Here is an 18,885-nt window from a genome sequence, read left to right as displayed (position 1 = left end):
ATACATAAAAAAAATGGGTTTGGTTAACGTTATTTCCCTAGTTTGAAGACGTACAAACCGACCACCTCAGGTCCATATATCCGACTTGTTAAAAGTACACTTTCTCGACCCCGTTAAACAGTTGATTCATTTTTATCCGAAAATACATCAAAATACAGCTTCACTAAATACTGCAAATGAAAGAAAAGATCACAATTATACTGTAAGAGTACTCACAATTAAGGATCGATGCGCGTATTGGGCTCGTGTCATTAGGATTATAAATGATTTTAGGAGGCAGACATTCGTCCTGCCGGACCGACTCCAGCTTGGTATTTTCCTCTGCATTAACCGATTTATGTTCCCTACGCGCTTTCACGCCGTAAATACCATGACGATACTTAAATCCCCTCAGCCACCCATCACTATACACACACTCCTCATTAATGTTCATCTGCTCATGGAACTCCTTGGCTTTGCTCTGGATGAGCCAGCCCGGAACAGGGCCCCTTCCGGCCTGGTCCCCGGCAAACTTAGCGTACCATTCCCAAACTGCCTCGTCTACGCTCTTAATTTTAGCCGAACTCATCATTTTTTTATTCCGCATCTCGGCGTCACTCTCAACTTTGGAACAAAAGTCAAATAGTTTATCTTTGGACTTCACGATGTCATAAAGAGTAGTTTTGCTGACGTTGTATTTGTCACAGATCACACGCTGTGGCACGCCTGATTCAGCTTCATTTATAAGGTGCCATTTTTGCTCCAAGTTCATCACTACATGTTTCCTCTTCGGTAAACGGCTAGTTGAAGCCTCGCACCGAATGTTGCTTCCATTTTCACACGACATATTGACAGGATAGTAATTTGTTTAGGGAAATAACAGCGGTTGTAACCGTGGGCGTGTAGAGCGCTACGGCCACCCGGCATGTGGCGCCCTGATCGGCCGCCTCGCTAACTAAACCTGGCTCTCAAGGCCGGATGAAAACACCTCCACTGGTCGGATACCTGGACTTGTGTTATCGGATACCTGGACTTAATAATAATAATAATAATAATTTATTTAGGAACAGTACATACATAGTTGCCGAGTTGCAGTACAAACATTCTGTTAGATTTAAAGATAGAGGTGGTACATACAATACCTAAAGCCACTAGTACGCATAGTACTAGTGGCTTTAAAAAAACAGACTAAAACTTAATAGTAATTGAGCTTTTTAGTTTAGTTCATTTATTATGCACCCCATACCCATGTTGTGGGCGGTAGTGGAAAGGGTTACAGAGGCACATAATGTGCTCAGGGACTGAACCCCACAATTCATTTAGCTAAGCAAGTTACAATCTTGATGAGCTAGTTACAAAATTCAATATAAGTCGTCACATCAACAATGGGTTCGAGATCGACCTCAAGTACAGTTTCTAAATTAAGCAACTGACATATGTGGAGAGCTAGTGTCACAATTGATATGTTTGTCCTGCACACCGCCCCCCATCCAGTAGGCAGCGGTGGATAGGTTACACCGCCCCCCATCCAGTAGGCAGCGGTGGATAGGTTACAATCACTCAGTTACTACCTACAGTTAGTAAACTGTAAATGATATTCCATCTTCCAGTACTGACAATAAGGACTATCTTACAGGTCTATCTTACTATCCACAGTCTCTGTACCTAAAGCCTATTAATTCCACTGACGTCAATGAGATATATCCTTTCCCTTAAAACCAAGTCTAGTGCCCTCGAGGAGATACCAACTTTAATCTACAAAAAAGCCTCCAGATCTTTAGCCCCTGCTATTGCATTGCTCTTCAACAAGTCACTTGAACTCCAAACCTTTCCAGACATTCTAAAAAAAAGCGAGAGTAACGCCTGTCCACAAATGTGGTGACCCCACAGATGTTAACAACTACAGACCTATATCAATCCTGCCAAACTTGTCAAAAAATTTTGAAAAACTAATCTACAAGCAGCTTTACTCTTATCTAGCCAAACTCAATATACTTAGCTCTTGTCAATATGGCTTCAGACCCAAAAAAAGCACTAACGATGCACTTATTAGTATGATTAACTTGATTCACGCAGCTCCTGATAAAAAGGAGTTCCCTGTTGGGTTATTTGTGGACCTGCGTAAGGCTTTTGACACTGTCAACCACCAAAACCTTCTTCTTAAATTACATCATTATGGAGTCAGAGGTCACTCCCTGCAATACCTCAAATCTTACCTTACTGACAGGCTCCAATATGTTTCTGTGAATAATACAATTTCTCCCACCCTACCCATCAACATTGGTGTTCCTCAGGGCAGCATACTTGGCCCTCTCCTCTTTCTCATCTACATTAATGACCTTCCAAATGCCTCCCAACACCTCAAACCAAATCTATTTGTTGACGACACAACCTTCATTTACTCCAGTCCTGACCCCCTTGCTCTAAATGCCACAGTAAATACTGAGCTAAATAAAGTCCATCTGTGGCTAACTGCCAACAAACTCACCCAGTCACTGGTCGACCACACACTACCACCCACACAGTCACTGGTCGACCACACACTACCACCCACCCAGTCACTGGTCGACCACACACCACCACCCACACAGTCACTGGTCGACCACACACCACCACCCACACAGTCACTGGTCGACCACACACCACCACCCACACAGTCACTGGTCGACCACACACCACCACCCACACAGTCACTGGTCGACCACACCCCACCACCCACACAGTCACTGGTCGACCACACACCACCACCCACACAGTCACTGGTCGACCACACACCACCACCCACACAGTCACTGGTCGACCACACACTACCACCCACACAGTCACTGGTCGACCACACACTACCACCCACACAGTCACTGGTCGACCACACCCGGGCTGACAGCGACGCCCTAAGCTTCTTCTCCGGGACATTTATAATAGAAAATTTACTTCTGATATAATATATAAGATAAAATTTTAGATAACATTAATTTGTTTATATAAATGTGCTTTAAGTTTTAAGTTAGTAGCTGAAGAATAATAAAGGCTAGTTACAGGATAGCATAAACATTTGTACATTTTCTTATATTATTTATTTTTTTACATTTGTTCAGACATAATGCGGTGAAGATACTTATTATAAGAATGGAAAATTTTGGATGCCCTCTGGGCACTATTAAACAACATATAGGTATAATTAATCTGTACTTAGGAGTTTGTTAACTTGAGCCAAAGGTTAAATTACTAAACAATGTATTAACAGTTCATTAAACAAGAGGACCAACTCAGTCGTCTCTGGGTCATGGAACAATTACAATTATCCCAAGGTCTTTTTTAATAATAATAATTCATTGTGTCGGGGGACAGGAAGCCGGAGGGTATTCATACACGTTAGGTTTATACCCATAGGGGGGGGGACATGTTATTAGTCCCAGAACTAAGAGGCATGAGTTACAAGGCTGCGGGAAATGCACCTTACGACACTGGAAGACAGAGGAGTAAGGGGAGACATGATCACTACCTACACAATCCTCAGGGGAATTGACCAGGTAAACAAGGATAAACTATTCAACACTGGTGGGACACGAACAAGGGGACACAGGTGGAGACTGAGTACCCACATGAGCCACAGGGAAGTTAGAAAGAACTTTTTCAGTGTCAGAGTAGTTAACAGGTGGAATGCATTAGGCAGTGATGTGGTGGAGGCTGACTCCATACACAGTTTACAATGTAGATATGATAGAGCCCAATAGGCTCAGGAACCTGTACACCAGTTGATTGACAGTTGAGAGGCGGGACCAAAGAGCCAGAGCTCATCCTCCACAAGCACAACTAAGTGAGGCCTATTAACTTAATAAGGCCTATCAACCTCTGGAGGGTTATTAAGGCCTATCAACCTCTGGAGGGTTATTAAGGCCTATCAACCTCTGGAGGGATATTAAGGCCTATTAACCTCTGGAGGGTTATTAAGACCTATCAACCTTTGGAGGGTTATTAAGGCCTATCAACCTCTGGAGGGTTATTAAGACCTATCAACCTCTGGAGGGTTATTAAGGCCTATCAACCTCTGGAGGGTTATTAAGGCCTATCAACCTCTGGAGGGTTATTAAGGCCTATCAACCTCTGGAGGGTTATTAAGACCTATCAACCTCTGGAGGGTTATTAAGACCTATCAACCTCTGGAGGGTTATTAAGGCCTATCAACCTCTGGAGGGTTATTAAGGCCTATCAACCTCTGGAGGGTTATTAAGGCCTATCAACCTCTGGAGGGTTATTAAGACCTATCAACCTCGAGGGTTATTAAGACCTATCAACCTCTGGAGGGTTATTAAGACCTATCAACCTCTGGAGGGTTATTAAGACCTATCAACCTCTGGAGGGTTATTAAGACCTATCAACCTCTGGAGGGTTATTAAGACCTATCAACCTCTGGAGGGTTATTAAGACCTATCAACCTCTGGAGGGTTATTAAGGCTTATCAACCTCTGGAGGGTTATTAAGACCTATCAACCTCTGGAGGGTTATTAAGGCTTATCAACCTCTGGAGGGTTATTAAGACCTATCAACCTCTGGAGGGTTATTAAGACCTATCAACCTCTGGAGGGTTATTAAGGCTTATCAACCTCTGGAGGGTTATTAAGACCTATCAACCTATGGGGAATATTAAGACACTGTAATATAGACGTAGTCATCGCACCGGCACTGATTGGGCCATTAGGCGTTGCTTGTGGTCCGGGTTCGAATCCTGGGCGGGGTCAGTAATTCCGGGATATAAGCCTAACGTGTATGTATACAGTCAGGCTTCCTGTCCCGGCTAAATTATTATGATAAATATCTTGAAAATCGTGTGACCGTTTAACGGTTTTTTCCTTGTTTTAAATTTTCAAAACAAACGAATGTTTACGAGTGAAAAAGAATTACTGTAAATCACTTGTCAAATGTGTAAATACATCGTTGGTGTCGTTAGCTGTTGATCTGAACTATATTGTTTGGTGTTAATTGGCCAGTTTGGTCGTTAGGTTTACCCTAGTTGAGCTGGTTGATGGGGGGGGGGGTGAGAGAGAGAGAGAGAGAGAGAGAGAGAGAGAGAGAGAGAGAGAGAGAGAGAGAGAGAGAGAGAGAGAGAGAGAGACAGTGCGAGAGAGCGAGAGAGAGAGAGAGAGAGAGAGAGAGAGAGAGAGAGAGAGAGAGAGAGAGAGAGAGAGAGAGAGAGAGAGAGAGAGAGAGAGAGAGAGAGAGAGAGAGAGAGAGAGCGAGAGAGAGAGAGCGAGAGAGAGAGAGCGAGAGAGAGAGAGAGAGAGAGAGAGAGAGAGAGAGAGAGAGAGAGAGAGAGAGAGAGAGAGAGAGAGAGAGAGAGAGAGAGAGAGAGAGAGAGAGAGAGAGAGATTAGGCTCCATTGAGTTTAATTAGGTTGTATTGGTACCTATTGGGTTAGATTTGGTTAGGTTATATTGGGTTCCATTGGGTTAGGGAAGAATAGGGGGAGCAGTCTCCGTGGTGTAGTGGTAATACACTCGCCTGGCGTTCCGCGAGCGCTATGTCATGGGTTCGTATCCTGGCCGGGGAGGATTTACTGGGCACAATTCCTTAACTGTAGCCTCTGTTTAACGCAACAGTAAAATGTGTACTTGGATGAAAAAACGATTCTTCGCGGCGGGGATCGTATTCCAGGGACCATAGGATTAAGGACTTGCCCGAAACGCTACGCGTACTAGTGGCTGTACAAGAATGTAACAACTCTTGTATATATCTCAAATAGGTTTTAAAAATCCATTTGCGAATCGTCTTGTGTACGATGTGATTTGTATGAGTCAGTGCGCGGGCGTGTACGAAGTGACGGCCGTGTTTGTTTACAAGAGCAGCTGATGGCGGGAGATGAGAGGAGGACTGGAGATCTCTCGCCTCCATCATTTACACCTCCAGTAATGGCTCCCGCGGCCTCGTAGTTGACCAGCGGTGCCTCTAGGGGCGCCAGTATGGCCTCCAGTGGCGCGCCACCTCGCTGACACTTGTGCACAATGGTCAAATGTGGTGGCGACCTGGGATGCTTGGAGGCAGAGGCGGTGTTTATAGTACAGTGGAACTGTATTTGTGTGAAGGTCCTGTGTGAGGATTGGGAGTGCTGTAGGGGTTGTGGTCGTGGGGTTGGTCACGTGGGGAGGTGGTTGTGGGGTTGGTCACGTGGGGAGGTGGTTGTGGGGTTGGTCACGTGGGGAGGTGGTCGTGGGGTTGGTCACGTGGGGAGGTGGTCGTGGGGTTGGTCACGTGGGGAGGTGGTTGTGGGGTTGGTCACGTGGGGTTGTGGTTGTGGGGTTGGTCACGTGGGGTTGTGGTTGTGGGGTTGGTCACGTGGGGTTGTGGTTGTGGGGTTGGTCACGTGGGGTTGTGGTTGTGGGGTTGGTCACGTGGGGTTGTGGTCGTGGGGTTGGTCACGTGGGGAGGTGGTCGTGGGGTTGGTCACGTGGGGAGGTGGTCGTGGGGTTGGTCACGTGGGGAGGTGGTCGTGGGGTTGGTCACGTGGGGAGGTGGTCGTGGGGTTGGTCACGTGGGGTTGTGGTTGTGGGGTTGGTCACGTGGGGTTGTGGTTGTGGGGTTGGTCACGTGGGGAGGTGGTCGTGGGGTTGGTCACGTGGGGTTGTGGTTGTGGGGTTGGTCACGTGGGGAGGTGGTTGTGGGGTTGGTCCCGTGGTGAGGTGGTTGTGGGGTTGGTCACGTGGTGAGGTGGTTGTGGGGTTGGTCACGTGGGGTTGTGGTCGTGGGGTTGGTCACGTGGGGAGGTGGTTGTGGGGTTGGTCACGTGGGGTTGTGGTCGTGGGGTTGGTCACGTGGGGAGGTGGTCGTGGGGTTGGTCACGTGGGGAGGTGGTCGTGGGGTTGGTCACGTGGGGAGGTGGTCGTGGGGTTGGTCACGTGGTGAGGTGGTCATGGGGTTGGTCACGTGGGGAGGTGGTCGTGGGGTTGGTCACGTGGGGAGGTGGTCGTGGGGTTGGTCACATGGGGAGGTGGTCGTGGGGTTGGTCACGTGGTGAGGTGGTCGTGGGGTTGGTCACGTGGGGAGGTGGTCGTGGGGTTGGTCACGTGGTGAGGTGGTTGTGGGGTTGGTCACGTGGGGGGGTGGTCGTGGGGTTGGTCACATGGGGAGGTGGTCGTGGGGTTGGTCACATGGGGAGGTGGTCGTGGGGTTGGTCACGTGGGGAGGTGGTTGTGGGGTTGGTCACGTGGGGAGGTGGTTGTGGGGTTGGTCACGTGGGGAGGTGGTTGTGGGGTTGGTCACGTGGGGAGGTGGTTGTGGGGTTGGTCACGTGGGGAGGTGGTTGTGGGGTTGGTCACGTGGGGAGGTGGTTGTGGGGTTGGTCACGTGGGGAGGTGGTTGTGGGGTTGGTCACGTGGGGAGGTGGTTGTGGGGTTGGTCACGTGGGGAGGTGGTTGTGGGGTTGGTCACGTGGGGAGGTGGTCGTGGGGTTGGTCACGTGGGGAGGTGGTCGTGGGGTTGGTCACGTGGGGAGGTGGTCGTGGGGTTGGTCACGTGGGAGGTGGTCGTGGGGTTGGTCGTGGGAGGTGGTCGTGGGGTTGGTCGTGGGAGGTGGTCGTGGGGTTGGTCGTGGGAGGTGGTCGTGGGGTTGATCATGGTGGGAGTGGGTTGTGGGGTTGGTCATGTGGGGAGGTGGTCGTGGGGCTGGTCGTGGGCGGTGGTCGTGGGAGGTGGTCGTGGGGTTGGTCGTGGGAGGTGGTCGTGGGGTTGGTCATGGTGGGAGTGGGTCGTGGGGTTGATCATGGTGGGAAGTGGTCGTGGGGTTGGTCATGTGGGGAAGTGGTCGTGGGGTTGGTCACGTGGGGAGGTGGTCGTGGGGTTGGTCATAGGGTTGGTCATGGTGGGAGTGGGTCGTGGGGTTGGTCATGTGGGGAAGTGGTCGTGGGGTTGGTCGTGGGAGGAGGTGGTCGTGGTACTTGACAACTTCCACTTGTCTCCATCATGTGTATTAATCATCTGGTAAAAGTTTTTTGCCAGTCTTAGAAGATGCAATCTACTCATCCTTCCTTCTCTTGCAATATTTTTGTTGATCCTGCCATAGAATTCTATCAAGTTTGATAGAAGAACAGCGGGAGATTGCTGCAGTGGCAACTTGGAGGTGAGGAGCGGGCAGCTATGAGCCGTTTGATGGGCTGAGTAACAGGTGTGGCAGACTCCGTATACACACACAAACAGGCTGCTTGTGGCATGTTATTAGACACTCACATGGCAGAGGAGGTAGCAGTCCCTGTGGCGCTGTGGTAAAACACTCACGCAGGGCTTCACAAGCGCTTTGGCCTGGGTTCGTATCCTGGCCGGGGAGGATTGACCGGATACTAATCCTTAACTGTAGCCTCTGTTCACCCAGCAGTGAATGGGTACCTGGCTGTTAAACGATTTGGCGGGTCGTATTCGGGGAAAATTAGGATTACGGACTTTCCCAAAACGCTATGTGTGCTAGTGGCTTTACAAGAATGTAATAACTCTTGTATATATAAATAAAAAAAAGTATGGCTGTGATTCTGGTAGCCAGTGATATCCACAGGAAAGCTGTAGGTTAGCTTCATGCATACTGCTTTGAGAACACGCACAGATGTCCCCTGTCATTAGACGAGAGAGGTCCTCTGTAGTGGGGGTTGGCACTTCAGTGTTCTAGAGGGGGGGGGGGTAATGAGGGAGGTAATGGTCAATCATGAGCATCTTATACTGCCACCTTACCTCTCTCAAGAAGCATTGTCTTCTGATGAGGGACACAAAACGACATTATAAAAAGGGGCTGATGATGCAGCGAGCCATCTTCTCTGATCAGACTTGTGGAGGGATCTCACCTATGCGACTGCAAATGTTTGCGTACTGTACGTGCAAATCAGTGATATGCTGTAGCTAAAAATAGCTGTACATGTATTATCTGAGTCCCGAATAATATAAACTCCACCAACTGTTCTTGTATGTCTTCTTACAGTTCATCTTGTTTACAGGGTTTTAGCCTTAGATAAACATGGCAGAGAAAAGAGTAAAAAGAAAATATTGTGTTGAAGATTTAGCCCAAGCTGTTGAGGATGTAAAAAGGTGAGTTAATATGTTATAGTACTGTACCTGGCTTACAAAAACTGGCCTGTATTACTAAAATATGTAATCAAATAACTATACACTGCATATATAATTCATGAATTTTATATCTTTTATTTTTACAGAATGCAATATAATTGTTGGATTCTCAAACCTAACAGTTTTGTCTTTTATATACAGCAAGAGAAGATCCATAAGAGAAGCCTCTTCATTTCATAAGATTCCAAGAGCCACTCTGGCAGAGAAGGTAGCTAAAGGAATCATTGTTCCTACGAGATATGGCCCTCAAGGTATCTTGTCGGATGCAGAGGAGGAGTGTTTAATCAATTACATAATTAAATCCAATCGCAGAGCCTATCCAACCACCAGAGACGATGTGCTGAATTGGGTGGAGGGTATACTGAAGAAGGAGGTGAAGGAGGGATGCAGAAGGAAGCGGCCAACAGGTTGTGTGAACTTCAGGCCAGGAAAGACTTGGTGGAAACTCTTTAGGGCCAGGCATCCAGAGGTGTTTATTATGTCGCCGGTATTCCTCTCTAAGGCTAAAAGAGTAGTTACGGAAACATCAGTACATCAGTGGTTCTCTGCAGTAAGAGAGTATCTTTGTGAAGAGAAGTGTGCTGATGTGCTGAGTGACCCATCGAGAAATTTTTATATGGACGAGGTTTGCTTCTCAATCTCACCGACCACTGGAAAGGTCAACAGTATTAGTGGAGCCCCTGATCCTTATCTCGCTTGGCTTTCAGCTCAGCTCAAGACTATCACCGTACTAGGTAGGTAATTTATTCCATTATTTAGGATGTAATTTAGGCCTGTAATTATTTAGTATACAGGTAGGCCTTTAATCTATATTAGCCTATGAGAAGTAATAAGCTGTACCTGGAGCATACCTGGAGAGGGTTCTGGGAGTTCTTCTACTCCCGAGCCCAGCCTGAGGCCAGGCTTGACCTGTGATAAACTTGTGAAATTGAGTAATTTAGCAGCAAGCTTAGGATATAACTACAAGATAATTGTTTTTCCAGCTGTGGTGGCTGCTGATGGGAAGGTTCCGTCACCTGTGGTTGTGTTTCCTGGCAAGATACTCTCCAACAAGATTATAGAGAACAGACCATTACATCTGGACTGCAGTTTGGGGCTCAGTAACTCGGGCTGCATGACAGTTGAAATATTGACCGACTATCTTCTCAACACATTTGACCCATGGCTGGTTAGAAACAACATCACAAAACCAGTTATATTATGGACTGATTGGCACGAAACTCGTGTAAGTTACTATCTGGCCAAGGAACTCCAAGAGAGGCAAATAATAATGTACGGTTTGCCGCTCGGTACGAAACCTTTCCTACAACCTCTGCATGTGTCGGTATTTGCCCAGTTGGAAATCGCTTGGGAAATTAATGCCAGCAAATGGTGCAAGGAGAATCAAAAGGAAAAGCTAGACTGTAAAACGTTTCTCTGCAACTTCCTGCCACTTTACTATGAGATTTGCACTCCGGATATTATTAAGGCAAGCTTCAAGACATCTGGCATACATCCCTTTGACTCAACTGCTCCAGATTACTCCATGTTAGACTCGAAGAAATATATCACGCAGGTTAAAACAGAGTGCAAGACGATTAACAAAGGAGTGGTGTCCGGCAGAGGAGGAGTGGTGTCTGGCCAAGGAGGAGTGGTGTCCGGCAGAGGAGGAGTGGTGTCCGGCAGAGGAAGAGTGGTGTCTGGCAGAGGAGGAGTGGTGTCCGGCAGAGGAAGAGTGGTGTCTGGCAGAGGAGGAGTGGTGTCCGGCAGAGGAAGAGTGGTGTCCGGCAGAGAAAGAGTGGTGTCTGGCAGAGGAGGAGTGGTGTCTGGCCAAGGAGGAGTGGTGTCCGGCAGAGGAAGAGTGGTGTCTGGCAGAGGAGGAGTGGTGTCCGGCAGAGGAAGAGTGGTGTCTGGCAGAGGAGGAGTGGTGTCCGGCAGAGGAAGAGTGGTGTCCGGCAGAGAAAGAGTGGTGTCTGGCAGAGGAGGAGTGGTGTCTGGCCAAGGAGGAGTGGTGTCCGGCAGAGGAAGAGTGGTGTCCAGCAGAGGAGGAGTGGTGTCCGGCAGAGGAGGAGTGGTGTCCGGCAGAGGAAGAGTGGTGTCTGGCAGAGGAGTGATTGTGTCTGGCAGAGGAAGAGTGGTGTCCGGCAGAGAAAGAGTGGTGTCTGGCAGAGGAGGAGGGGTGTTCGGCCGAGGAGGAGTGATGTCTGGCCGAGGAGGAGTGATGTCTGGCCGAGGAGGAGTGGTGTCCGGCCAAGGAGTGGTGGTGACCGGCCGAGGAAGAGTGGTGTCCAGCAGAGGACGAGTGGCATCTGGCCGAGGACGATTGGCATCTGGCAGAGGGCAATTTGTGTCCAGCAGAGGAGGAGTTGTGTTCAGCAGAGAAGGATTGTCTAACAAAAGAGGCAGATCTGGCAAAAGAGGAAGACCAGTCAAAGAAAAATGGCATAACAAAGGGAAATCTGACAAAGACTGCCAGACATCAGGCATACATCCCTTTGACTCTACTGCTCCAGATTACTCCATGTTAGACTCAAAGAAACCAATTCAGTTAGACTCAATGACGTTACCGTTGAACACCAGTAACACTATCCTCACTGAAGCCCAAGTACACGTATCTGCTTTATCTTCCGACATACCCTCGGAGGCAGCTGCTGTCTCAAATTTTCAGTAAGTATATATTTACACATATCATCTTCCTACTTACCAAATAATGCAATTGCAGTCTTGTTTTCTTAATGTCTATGCCTGTTAATATTCTGACCAAATTTATTTATAACATTGATTATAATAATAACCATATTGCCTTTTTTTTTTTTACAGGGTTGACCCATTCTTCAAGCACGGAAGTGATGATGACACTGGCTTTTTATCTCAAAAACATCAGCCATATTTAAAGAGCAAGATATCTACAAATAAAGTGTTCCAGTCATGTAATGATAGGCCTATAACACGTGCGTCTCGATGCTTGCCTAATTCTTCCAGCAAAAATTCGAGCCCAGTGCAACAGGTCAGCCATCTGGACACCAGTTCTCAGTCAGGTAGTTTGATTGCCCAATCTTAATAGGTTCTACTGTTGTAAAATTTTTAAATGTATAGAATGTGTACTGCCCTTTAAATGCCCATGTGTTGAACAACATAATGTACTTGATACCCACATATAACAACATAATTGATACCCATGTAGAACTCATCACTACTATAACAACATAATTGATACCCATGTAGAACTCATCACTACTATAACAACATAATTGATACCCATGTCTACATATATATATATGTGTATATATATATATATATATATATATATATATATATATATGTGTATATATATATATATATATATATATATATATATATATATATATATATATATATATATATATATATATATATATATATATATATTATCAAATATCTCTCATCTGATATATATATATATATATATATATATATATATATATATATATATATATATATATATATATATATATATATATATATATATATATATATATCTCTCTCTCTCTCTCTCTCTCTCTCTCTCTCTCTCTCTCTCTCTCTCTCTCTCTCTCTCTCTCTCTCTCTCTCTCTCTCTCTCTCTCTCTCTCTCTCTTTCTTTTTTTCGTGTGTGTGTGTGTGTGTGTGTGGCGCCTCAACTTACGATGCTAATCCGTTCCCAGAGATGGATCGTAAGTCGAAGCGATTTTTCCCATAAGAAATAGAGGGATTTGAATTAATCCGTTACCCACCCTCCAAAATATTAACATACAAATACATTTTATACTGAATACAATTTTTTTTCTAACTACAATATATAGTACCAAAGTTTCACTTACCTTTATGGAGGGCTCTTGATGGCGTATGGAAGATGGTGATGAGGGGGGAGGAGGAGCAAAACATCTACTTGAACAGTTTCTAAATACTCCTTCCACTTTATTACACACACCTACCATATGTAAACCACACTCTTGGGAGTTTAAATAACTTCTATATGATTGTATGCATGTGTTTAAAACTTGCACAGATGAACCCTTCAATGGTGTAGCTAATTACAAGCCCTACATCATGGTGTGCATGCTAAAAATAAAAAGAGTTCACAAATAAACTGGGAGTAAGTCGAATATAGCATTTGGTACACAGAAGGTAATCGCAGATTGTGAATGGACCAGTGTAAATATTAACCCTTAAGCTGCTAAGGGGTCCTGAGGAGATTTACACCACCTGTGTGCAAGAAAAAATTATAAAATTATTTTTCGTCTTCTAAAAATGTTAATTTGTGTTCCCTGAGCACAGGAAAAAAAAAAAAGTCGTAGTTGACATATTTTGGCCTCAATAGGCCAAGGATGTTTGCCAGAATGTAAGCGTTTACAGAGCAGTCGTCAGAGGCAGTCAGCGTCACCTGAGCTGCCAGGTGGGAGTTGCCACAAAGATATTATTACCTAATTATTTCAATGTCTCTGATTTTTTCTTAGTTTTTTGCAGTAATATTATTCAGTAGTGTGTAGTGTGATAGATTTATATAATAAAAGGGGTGAATCATCGCTATACTCAAAAGTATGGTGTGCATATTAGTGATTCAATTATTATGTTCATAAAACAACAAACAAATAGTTTTGGTGTTATTGCACTCTGTACACAGGTTATATATAAGTATCTGCTTAACGAACCACTAAGTTGGTATTTTGAGTCAAAAAGCAACGAGGATTGACCGCCACTCACCAGCCAGCCACTTGCTGCCACTCACCAGCCAGCCACTTGCTGCCACTCCTTCCCTCAACAACATCTCACTCGCCCACATTCTCCTCCCACCATACTGTTTTTTATTTTATTCACTATATACAGACGTTATATATAAGTATCTACATGTTTTATTCACCACAACTGTACAACTAAGCTGATATAGTTAGTTCAGGCACTAAGAGACATAGCTACACACACAGTCAGCTGGCGGCTGTCTCCCTTGCTCATTCAAGGTCAGACGCACTAAACTTTCTCCCCCAACAATACTGTTTGTAGTGTTATTACACTATACACACATATTATATATAAGTACTGTATCTACATGTTGTATACACCATAACTGTACACCTAAGCTTGTAGGGTGCCCAAAGATCATAGTGGCCACCCTCTACGCAGCTAGACAAGTCATGCAGACGACGTCACCTCCGTCACCCAAATGGCTCCTCCCAACATAATCCTTTTGCTGTTATTAGACTAATACACACATTATATATAAGTATCTACATTTGTGTTCACCATAGAGAACCACTGAGCTGGTATGGTGAATGCAGACAATAACAGGTGGCCACACAGTCAGTAAACGACGCTATCTCCCTCCCTCAGCATTACTCCTCCCACACAATGCTAATTATCACAACAATCCTGGTCATTTTTATCACAGTCAGGGGTCATTTGTAATACTATCATCACTAAATAATAGCAGTTACATATTTATTTTGACATTTTGAGGCAATCCTGTGGTCACAAGCTGAACAGCAATAGTGTTAGCTCATGCTGCGTGTGCCAGCCTTGGCTGCTCCCACAGTACTGTGGCTCTCACACCAGAGAATATTGTCCACAATTTTTTTTAAACATGGCGTCTGTTTACAAGAGCCCTGAGGAAGCTAATGTGAACCCCGTGTAGCCGAGGGTTATTTGAATCGTGCCCGTCACCCAATGTCGTATATATACGTCATGCGCACGGTGGGACATGTTACTAAGGGCGTATATATACGTCATGCGCAGTTTAAGGGTTAAGGGTCCATTGTCTTAAGCCTGCAGGGCTCCTATGGTGAAGTTGAAAGTGCCAGGTAAATCTGGCACTTTCTGTGTCTGTGTACATAAAATTACATAAATTTATGATAATTATAAAATGATGATAATTGTCTATATAGTACCTGTACTCTGTTGAAGTAAGGACTGGTGTGGGGAAGGAGAGGAAAGAGACTTTGAGGAAGACACCGTACTGTAATGGTGGGATGGGGGTACATTATCTTTATACATATTTTATTAAAATAATCACAAAGTATGTATTTCTTAACTAGGGTACTGTACTGTAATATATTCTTGTAGATGTGGCACTCTCTTCCCGGCTGAGAAAGAAGACTTTGGAGGTGCGCGATGAAAATTACACGTTATTCAAACGCAAGTCTGATCAGCCTAACAAATCGCCAAAAAGAACGAAAATGGGAGAATGTGTGGTAAGTGGTACTTGGGTCTCTCAGGTGTCAACAGCCGGCATCCTCAGAGTTGGTGCTGTGGGCCAACATGTGGGCCAACATGTGTTCTATATGTACCAATATGTGTGTGTGTGTGCAAACTGTGACAGAAATGTAGCAAGTTTATCATTAATTATGTCACTTGCCAGATGTTTGCAATTGAACTAAACCTCTCGTGTGTAGCTTTATTAATGACATAAATCCATGTCATTATGACATAAATCCCAAGATTTATGTCTTGGGATCAGACAAGAATCCAAACTTGGTCTGATGGCGACCATCTTGACTTTCAAATTTCTCTTTACATATACTAAGCTAAGGAGACATAATGCAATGTCCTTAAAATTTATTGCGTACCGGGTTGTTGTTGTTGATTTAGGGGCGATGACGATCGTGGGACCGGATGTGCCCTGTGAAACTTCATTTATAATGCTTATTGCATGATAGAGGGTTTAATGATAAGACTCTTCTTGACCTCAAAACTGTAATCAAACCATATGTCCCTAATTTTGTCATTGTTCCAATTTTATGACTTTCAGGGAGCGAACATTTGTCAAAGCTTGGAGAGCTGTGTGAACAGAGACTTGCCTGTAGTAAAAGAAGGTAAGTAAGAGTTATTTAGCATGGTAAATAATCACTTATACCTCCAGGAACTGATAAGTCACACCCCATTAGAAACTTGTATATAACTTATCGGCCATACCTGCGGGAACTAATCAATTGTACCCATTGGTATATCCTGTACCATCCTTGTGGCCTCTTCTTCCCACTAGCAAACTTTGTTACTTTACATTTGCTTTGATGCGCGTGTGTGTGTGTTACATCTGTGATGGCAACACTTTTGAACCCGATTGCTGCCTTTGTTAATCCCTACCACCCCAAGCTGTCCAGAAAAGTGGTTCAGATTTCCTGTGATTGGCTATGAAAGTTTTTTGATGTTTGGCTTGGCTGCTTTTCATACAATACCTTTAGTCTGATATAATGCCAATGTATTACCCTACAAACACACAGCGTAATGGACCCTATTGTTTCCTTGTTACAGCTTGTTATAAAGTTTTTATGATGTGAAGAAAGTTGTTACAATTTGTTATACTGGTTGTTATATTACTTGTTAGAAGGTATTATAACTTCTTCAAATATTGTAGCGACGTCATAGTTTCGTCGTGTGTTTGGCGATTTGCCAATGAGCATGTAGATATTTTGGCTGAGAATTTAAATACAGTATCCATTCGATTTAGTGGCCTATATGGGGCTGTACCCTGGTTGTTATTTCCGGAGCTCCGGTATTTCCGAAGTTAAGTGTCTGTTTTTTTCCAAGTAACATTCAGGTAAGATATATTTTGTACAGACTGTCACTTGGTCCACCACTCTAGAGCCTTCTACCCTGTGATGTCACAGATTCACGGCACATTGTTTTGATTTGTTAAGAGGCTAGAGTGTTCATTCCGTGACTGTGTTGTACATATCTGCACAATCAAGAAACATCCGTGCACCATGTCAGCTTCAAATGCACTCATTGTGTCAGTGATGGCTGACTGGTGGGTGGATGGGCAGGCAGGTGGGGTGTTATGAATTAGCTTGCTGTTATGGGGGGTATGGAGTATTAAAGAGAAGGGCCAACAGCTAGAATCAGGATGTATCAAAATTAGCGGAGATCAGATAGGCCCGGCCCCCAATAAGAACATAAAACCATATTAAAGTAGTGGCTTGAAGTAAATATGTCATACTAGAGGTTAATCACTGATCCTCTACACAGAAAGAATGGATACTCCTTTAAAAACTAACTTATTTATTAAACCCTCTTAATAACAACCCCCATATACATTAATAACAATAACTACTTGACCACACTATCTTACGTTAAATACCTTGGTGCACATAGACAGGATACAAGGCTTACACTTGGGACAAGCTAGGGTAAAGTCTACTAGGCAAGGGACACTAGCAAGGACTCTAGGTAGCTTGGTACCACTTGAGCACACGTGGTTCCACTGAGACCCCTTAGGATAACTTAGCAATATAAACACTAGTGTAGCCTATACACATTACTACACACTTATGGTAGAAAACGTACATGCAACACGGTACTTAGCTTTGTAAACTAGACACAGGATAAGGTAAGGGAAGAGGAGGAGAAAGAGGAGGAGGAGACAGAGCCACACAGGAGAGGTGTTGACTCAACCACAGCAGTCCGGACAAGGCCGAAAGAGCCTCCAGTCCAAGCTCTCTCCAGTTGTTGTTGGCGGGAAGATAACTAACTGATCGTGCAGCTTATAAACATTACAAATCTTCACCGACGTACAATACTGGTTACTTTACTAGTTCTAAGAATAGTTGATAACTAGTTCAGTGTTATATTTAGTCAACAACAAGCTCAGAGTCTGAATGCTCTGTGAGAAACAAGATTCGTCTTACGTCTGGCAAGGAAGATAGGAACAAACACGCATCAGCAGTCCTACCAATTAATGTAAAGTAAATTATTTAGAGCTCAATTTGACCTCTGGTTTCCAACTAAGGAACCCAGGGTCGTAACACGGGGATGGAGAGGCTGAAATGTAAGCAGGCAGGCAGGCAGGAAGAGGCTGGGAGGTAGGCAGGCAGGGAGGGAAAGAATGGAGATATGTGGAGGGAGGGATGGATGGATGGATTGATGGAGGGAGGGAAGGAGGGAGGGAGGGATGGATGGATGGAGAGAGGGTGGGAGGGATGGAAGGAGGGAAGGAGGGAGGGATGGAAGGAGGGCAGGAGGGAGGGATGGAAGGAGGGAGGGAGGGAGGGATGGAAGGAGGGAGGGATGGAAGGAGGGAGGGATGGAAGGAGGGAGGGAGGGATGGAAGGAGGGCGGGAGGGAGGGATGGAAGGAGGGCGGGAGGGAGGGATGGAAGGAGGGAGGGAGGGAGGGATGGAAGGAGGGAGGGATGGAAGGAGGGAGGGATGGAAGGAGGGAGGGAGGGATGGAAGGAGGGAGGGATGGAAGGAGGGAGGGAGGGATGGAAGGAGGGAGGGATGGAAGGAGGGAGGGAGGGATGGAAGGAGGGAGGGATGGAAGGAGGGAGGGAGGGATGGAAGGAGGGAGGGATGGAAGGAGGGAGGGAGGGATGGAAGGAGGGAGGGATGGAAGGAGGGAGGGAGGGATGGAAGGAGGGAGGGATGGAAGGAGGGAGGGAGGGATGGAAGGAGGGAGGGATGGAAGGAGGGAGGGATGGAAGGAGGGAGGGAGGGATGGAAGGAGGGAGGGATGGAAGGAGGGAGAAATGGGAGGGAGGGAGATATGGAGGGAGGGAGGGAAGGGGGGAGGGAGGGAGAGATGGGTATTGAGTTGAGCAGAGAGAGAGAGAGAGAGAGAGAGAGAGAGAGAGAGAGAGAGAGAGTGTATGGGTGTAGGGGGGGCAAGTGGGGGAGGTGTGTCGGTGGTGGGGAAGGGACCGGCTCTCTGCTAAGCCTAACACACTTGACCCAGTGAACCAGATGTTTCTTAAATAAGTTCTGGATATACATCATCATTTATATTTTTGGTTGCAGATTTTGTTTAGTAATATTATTAGGATAATAAAAAGTTATAAAATATTTGTTTCATGAATGCTTTATTGTATTAGATGGAGATTCT

At 45.5% G+C, this 18,885-nt stretch overlaps 2 protein-coding genes across 4 annotated transcripts in view; one reads left to right on the top strand and one right to left on the bottom strand.

The window, feature by feature from the left end:
- The window catches only part of LOC123765243 (uncharacterized), a 41,360-nt gene extending 40,451 nt beyond the window's left edge, over positions 1–909 (bottom strand). Inside the window, exon 1 of the mRNA XM_045753741.2 lies at positions 217–909. Within this exon, the coding sequence (XP_045609697.2) occupies positions 217–826 (610 nt within the window). The 5' untranslated portion in view covers positions 827–909. The remainder of the gene's footprint in view (positions 1–216) is intronic.
- Positions 910–5,790: 4,881 nt separating this feature from the next.
- The window catches only part of LOC123764317 (uncharacterized), a 54,237-nt gene continuing 41,142 nt past the window's right edge, over positions 5,791–18,885 (top strand). For 2 of the 3 annotated variants that reach the window (XM_069338329.1, XM_069338338.1), the window contains exons 1-7: positions 5,791–5,882; positions 8,949–9,039; positions 9,220–9,812; positions 10,062–11,724; positions 11,878–12,095; positions 15,133–15,260; positions 15,818–15,881. In XM_069338329.1, coding sequence (XP_069194430.1) covers positions 8,969–9,039; positions 9,220–9,812; positions 10,062–11,724; positions 11,878–12,095; positions 15,133–15,260; positions 15,818–15,881 — 2,737 coding nt within the window. In that variant the 5' untranslated portion in view covers positions 5,791–5,882; positions 8,949–8,968. Of the gene's footprint in view, positions 5,883–5,910; positions 6,033–8,948; positions 9,040–9,219; positions 9,813–10,061; positions 11,725–11,877; positions 12,096–15,132; positions 15,261–15,817; positions 15,882–18,885 lie in introns of those variants that run through there. The other variant, XM_069338335.1, reaches the window with a different exon arrangement.

The sequence above is a fragment of the Procambarus clarkii genome, chromosome 5 (assembly GCF_040958095.1).
Source record: "Procambarus clarkii isolate CNS0578487 chromosome 5, FALCON_Pclarkii_2.0, whole genome shotgun sequence".
NCBI lineage: Eukaryota > Metazoa > Arthropoda > Malacostraca > Decapoda > Cambaridae > Procambarus > Procambarus clarkii.
This window is presented reverse-complemented; position numbering and strand designations above follow the sequence as displayed.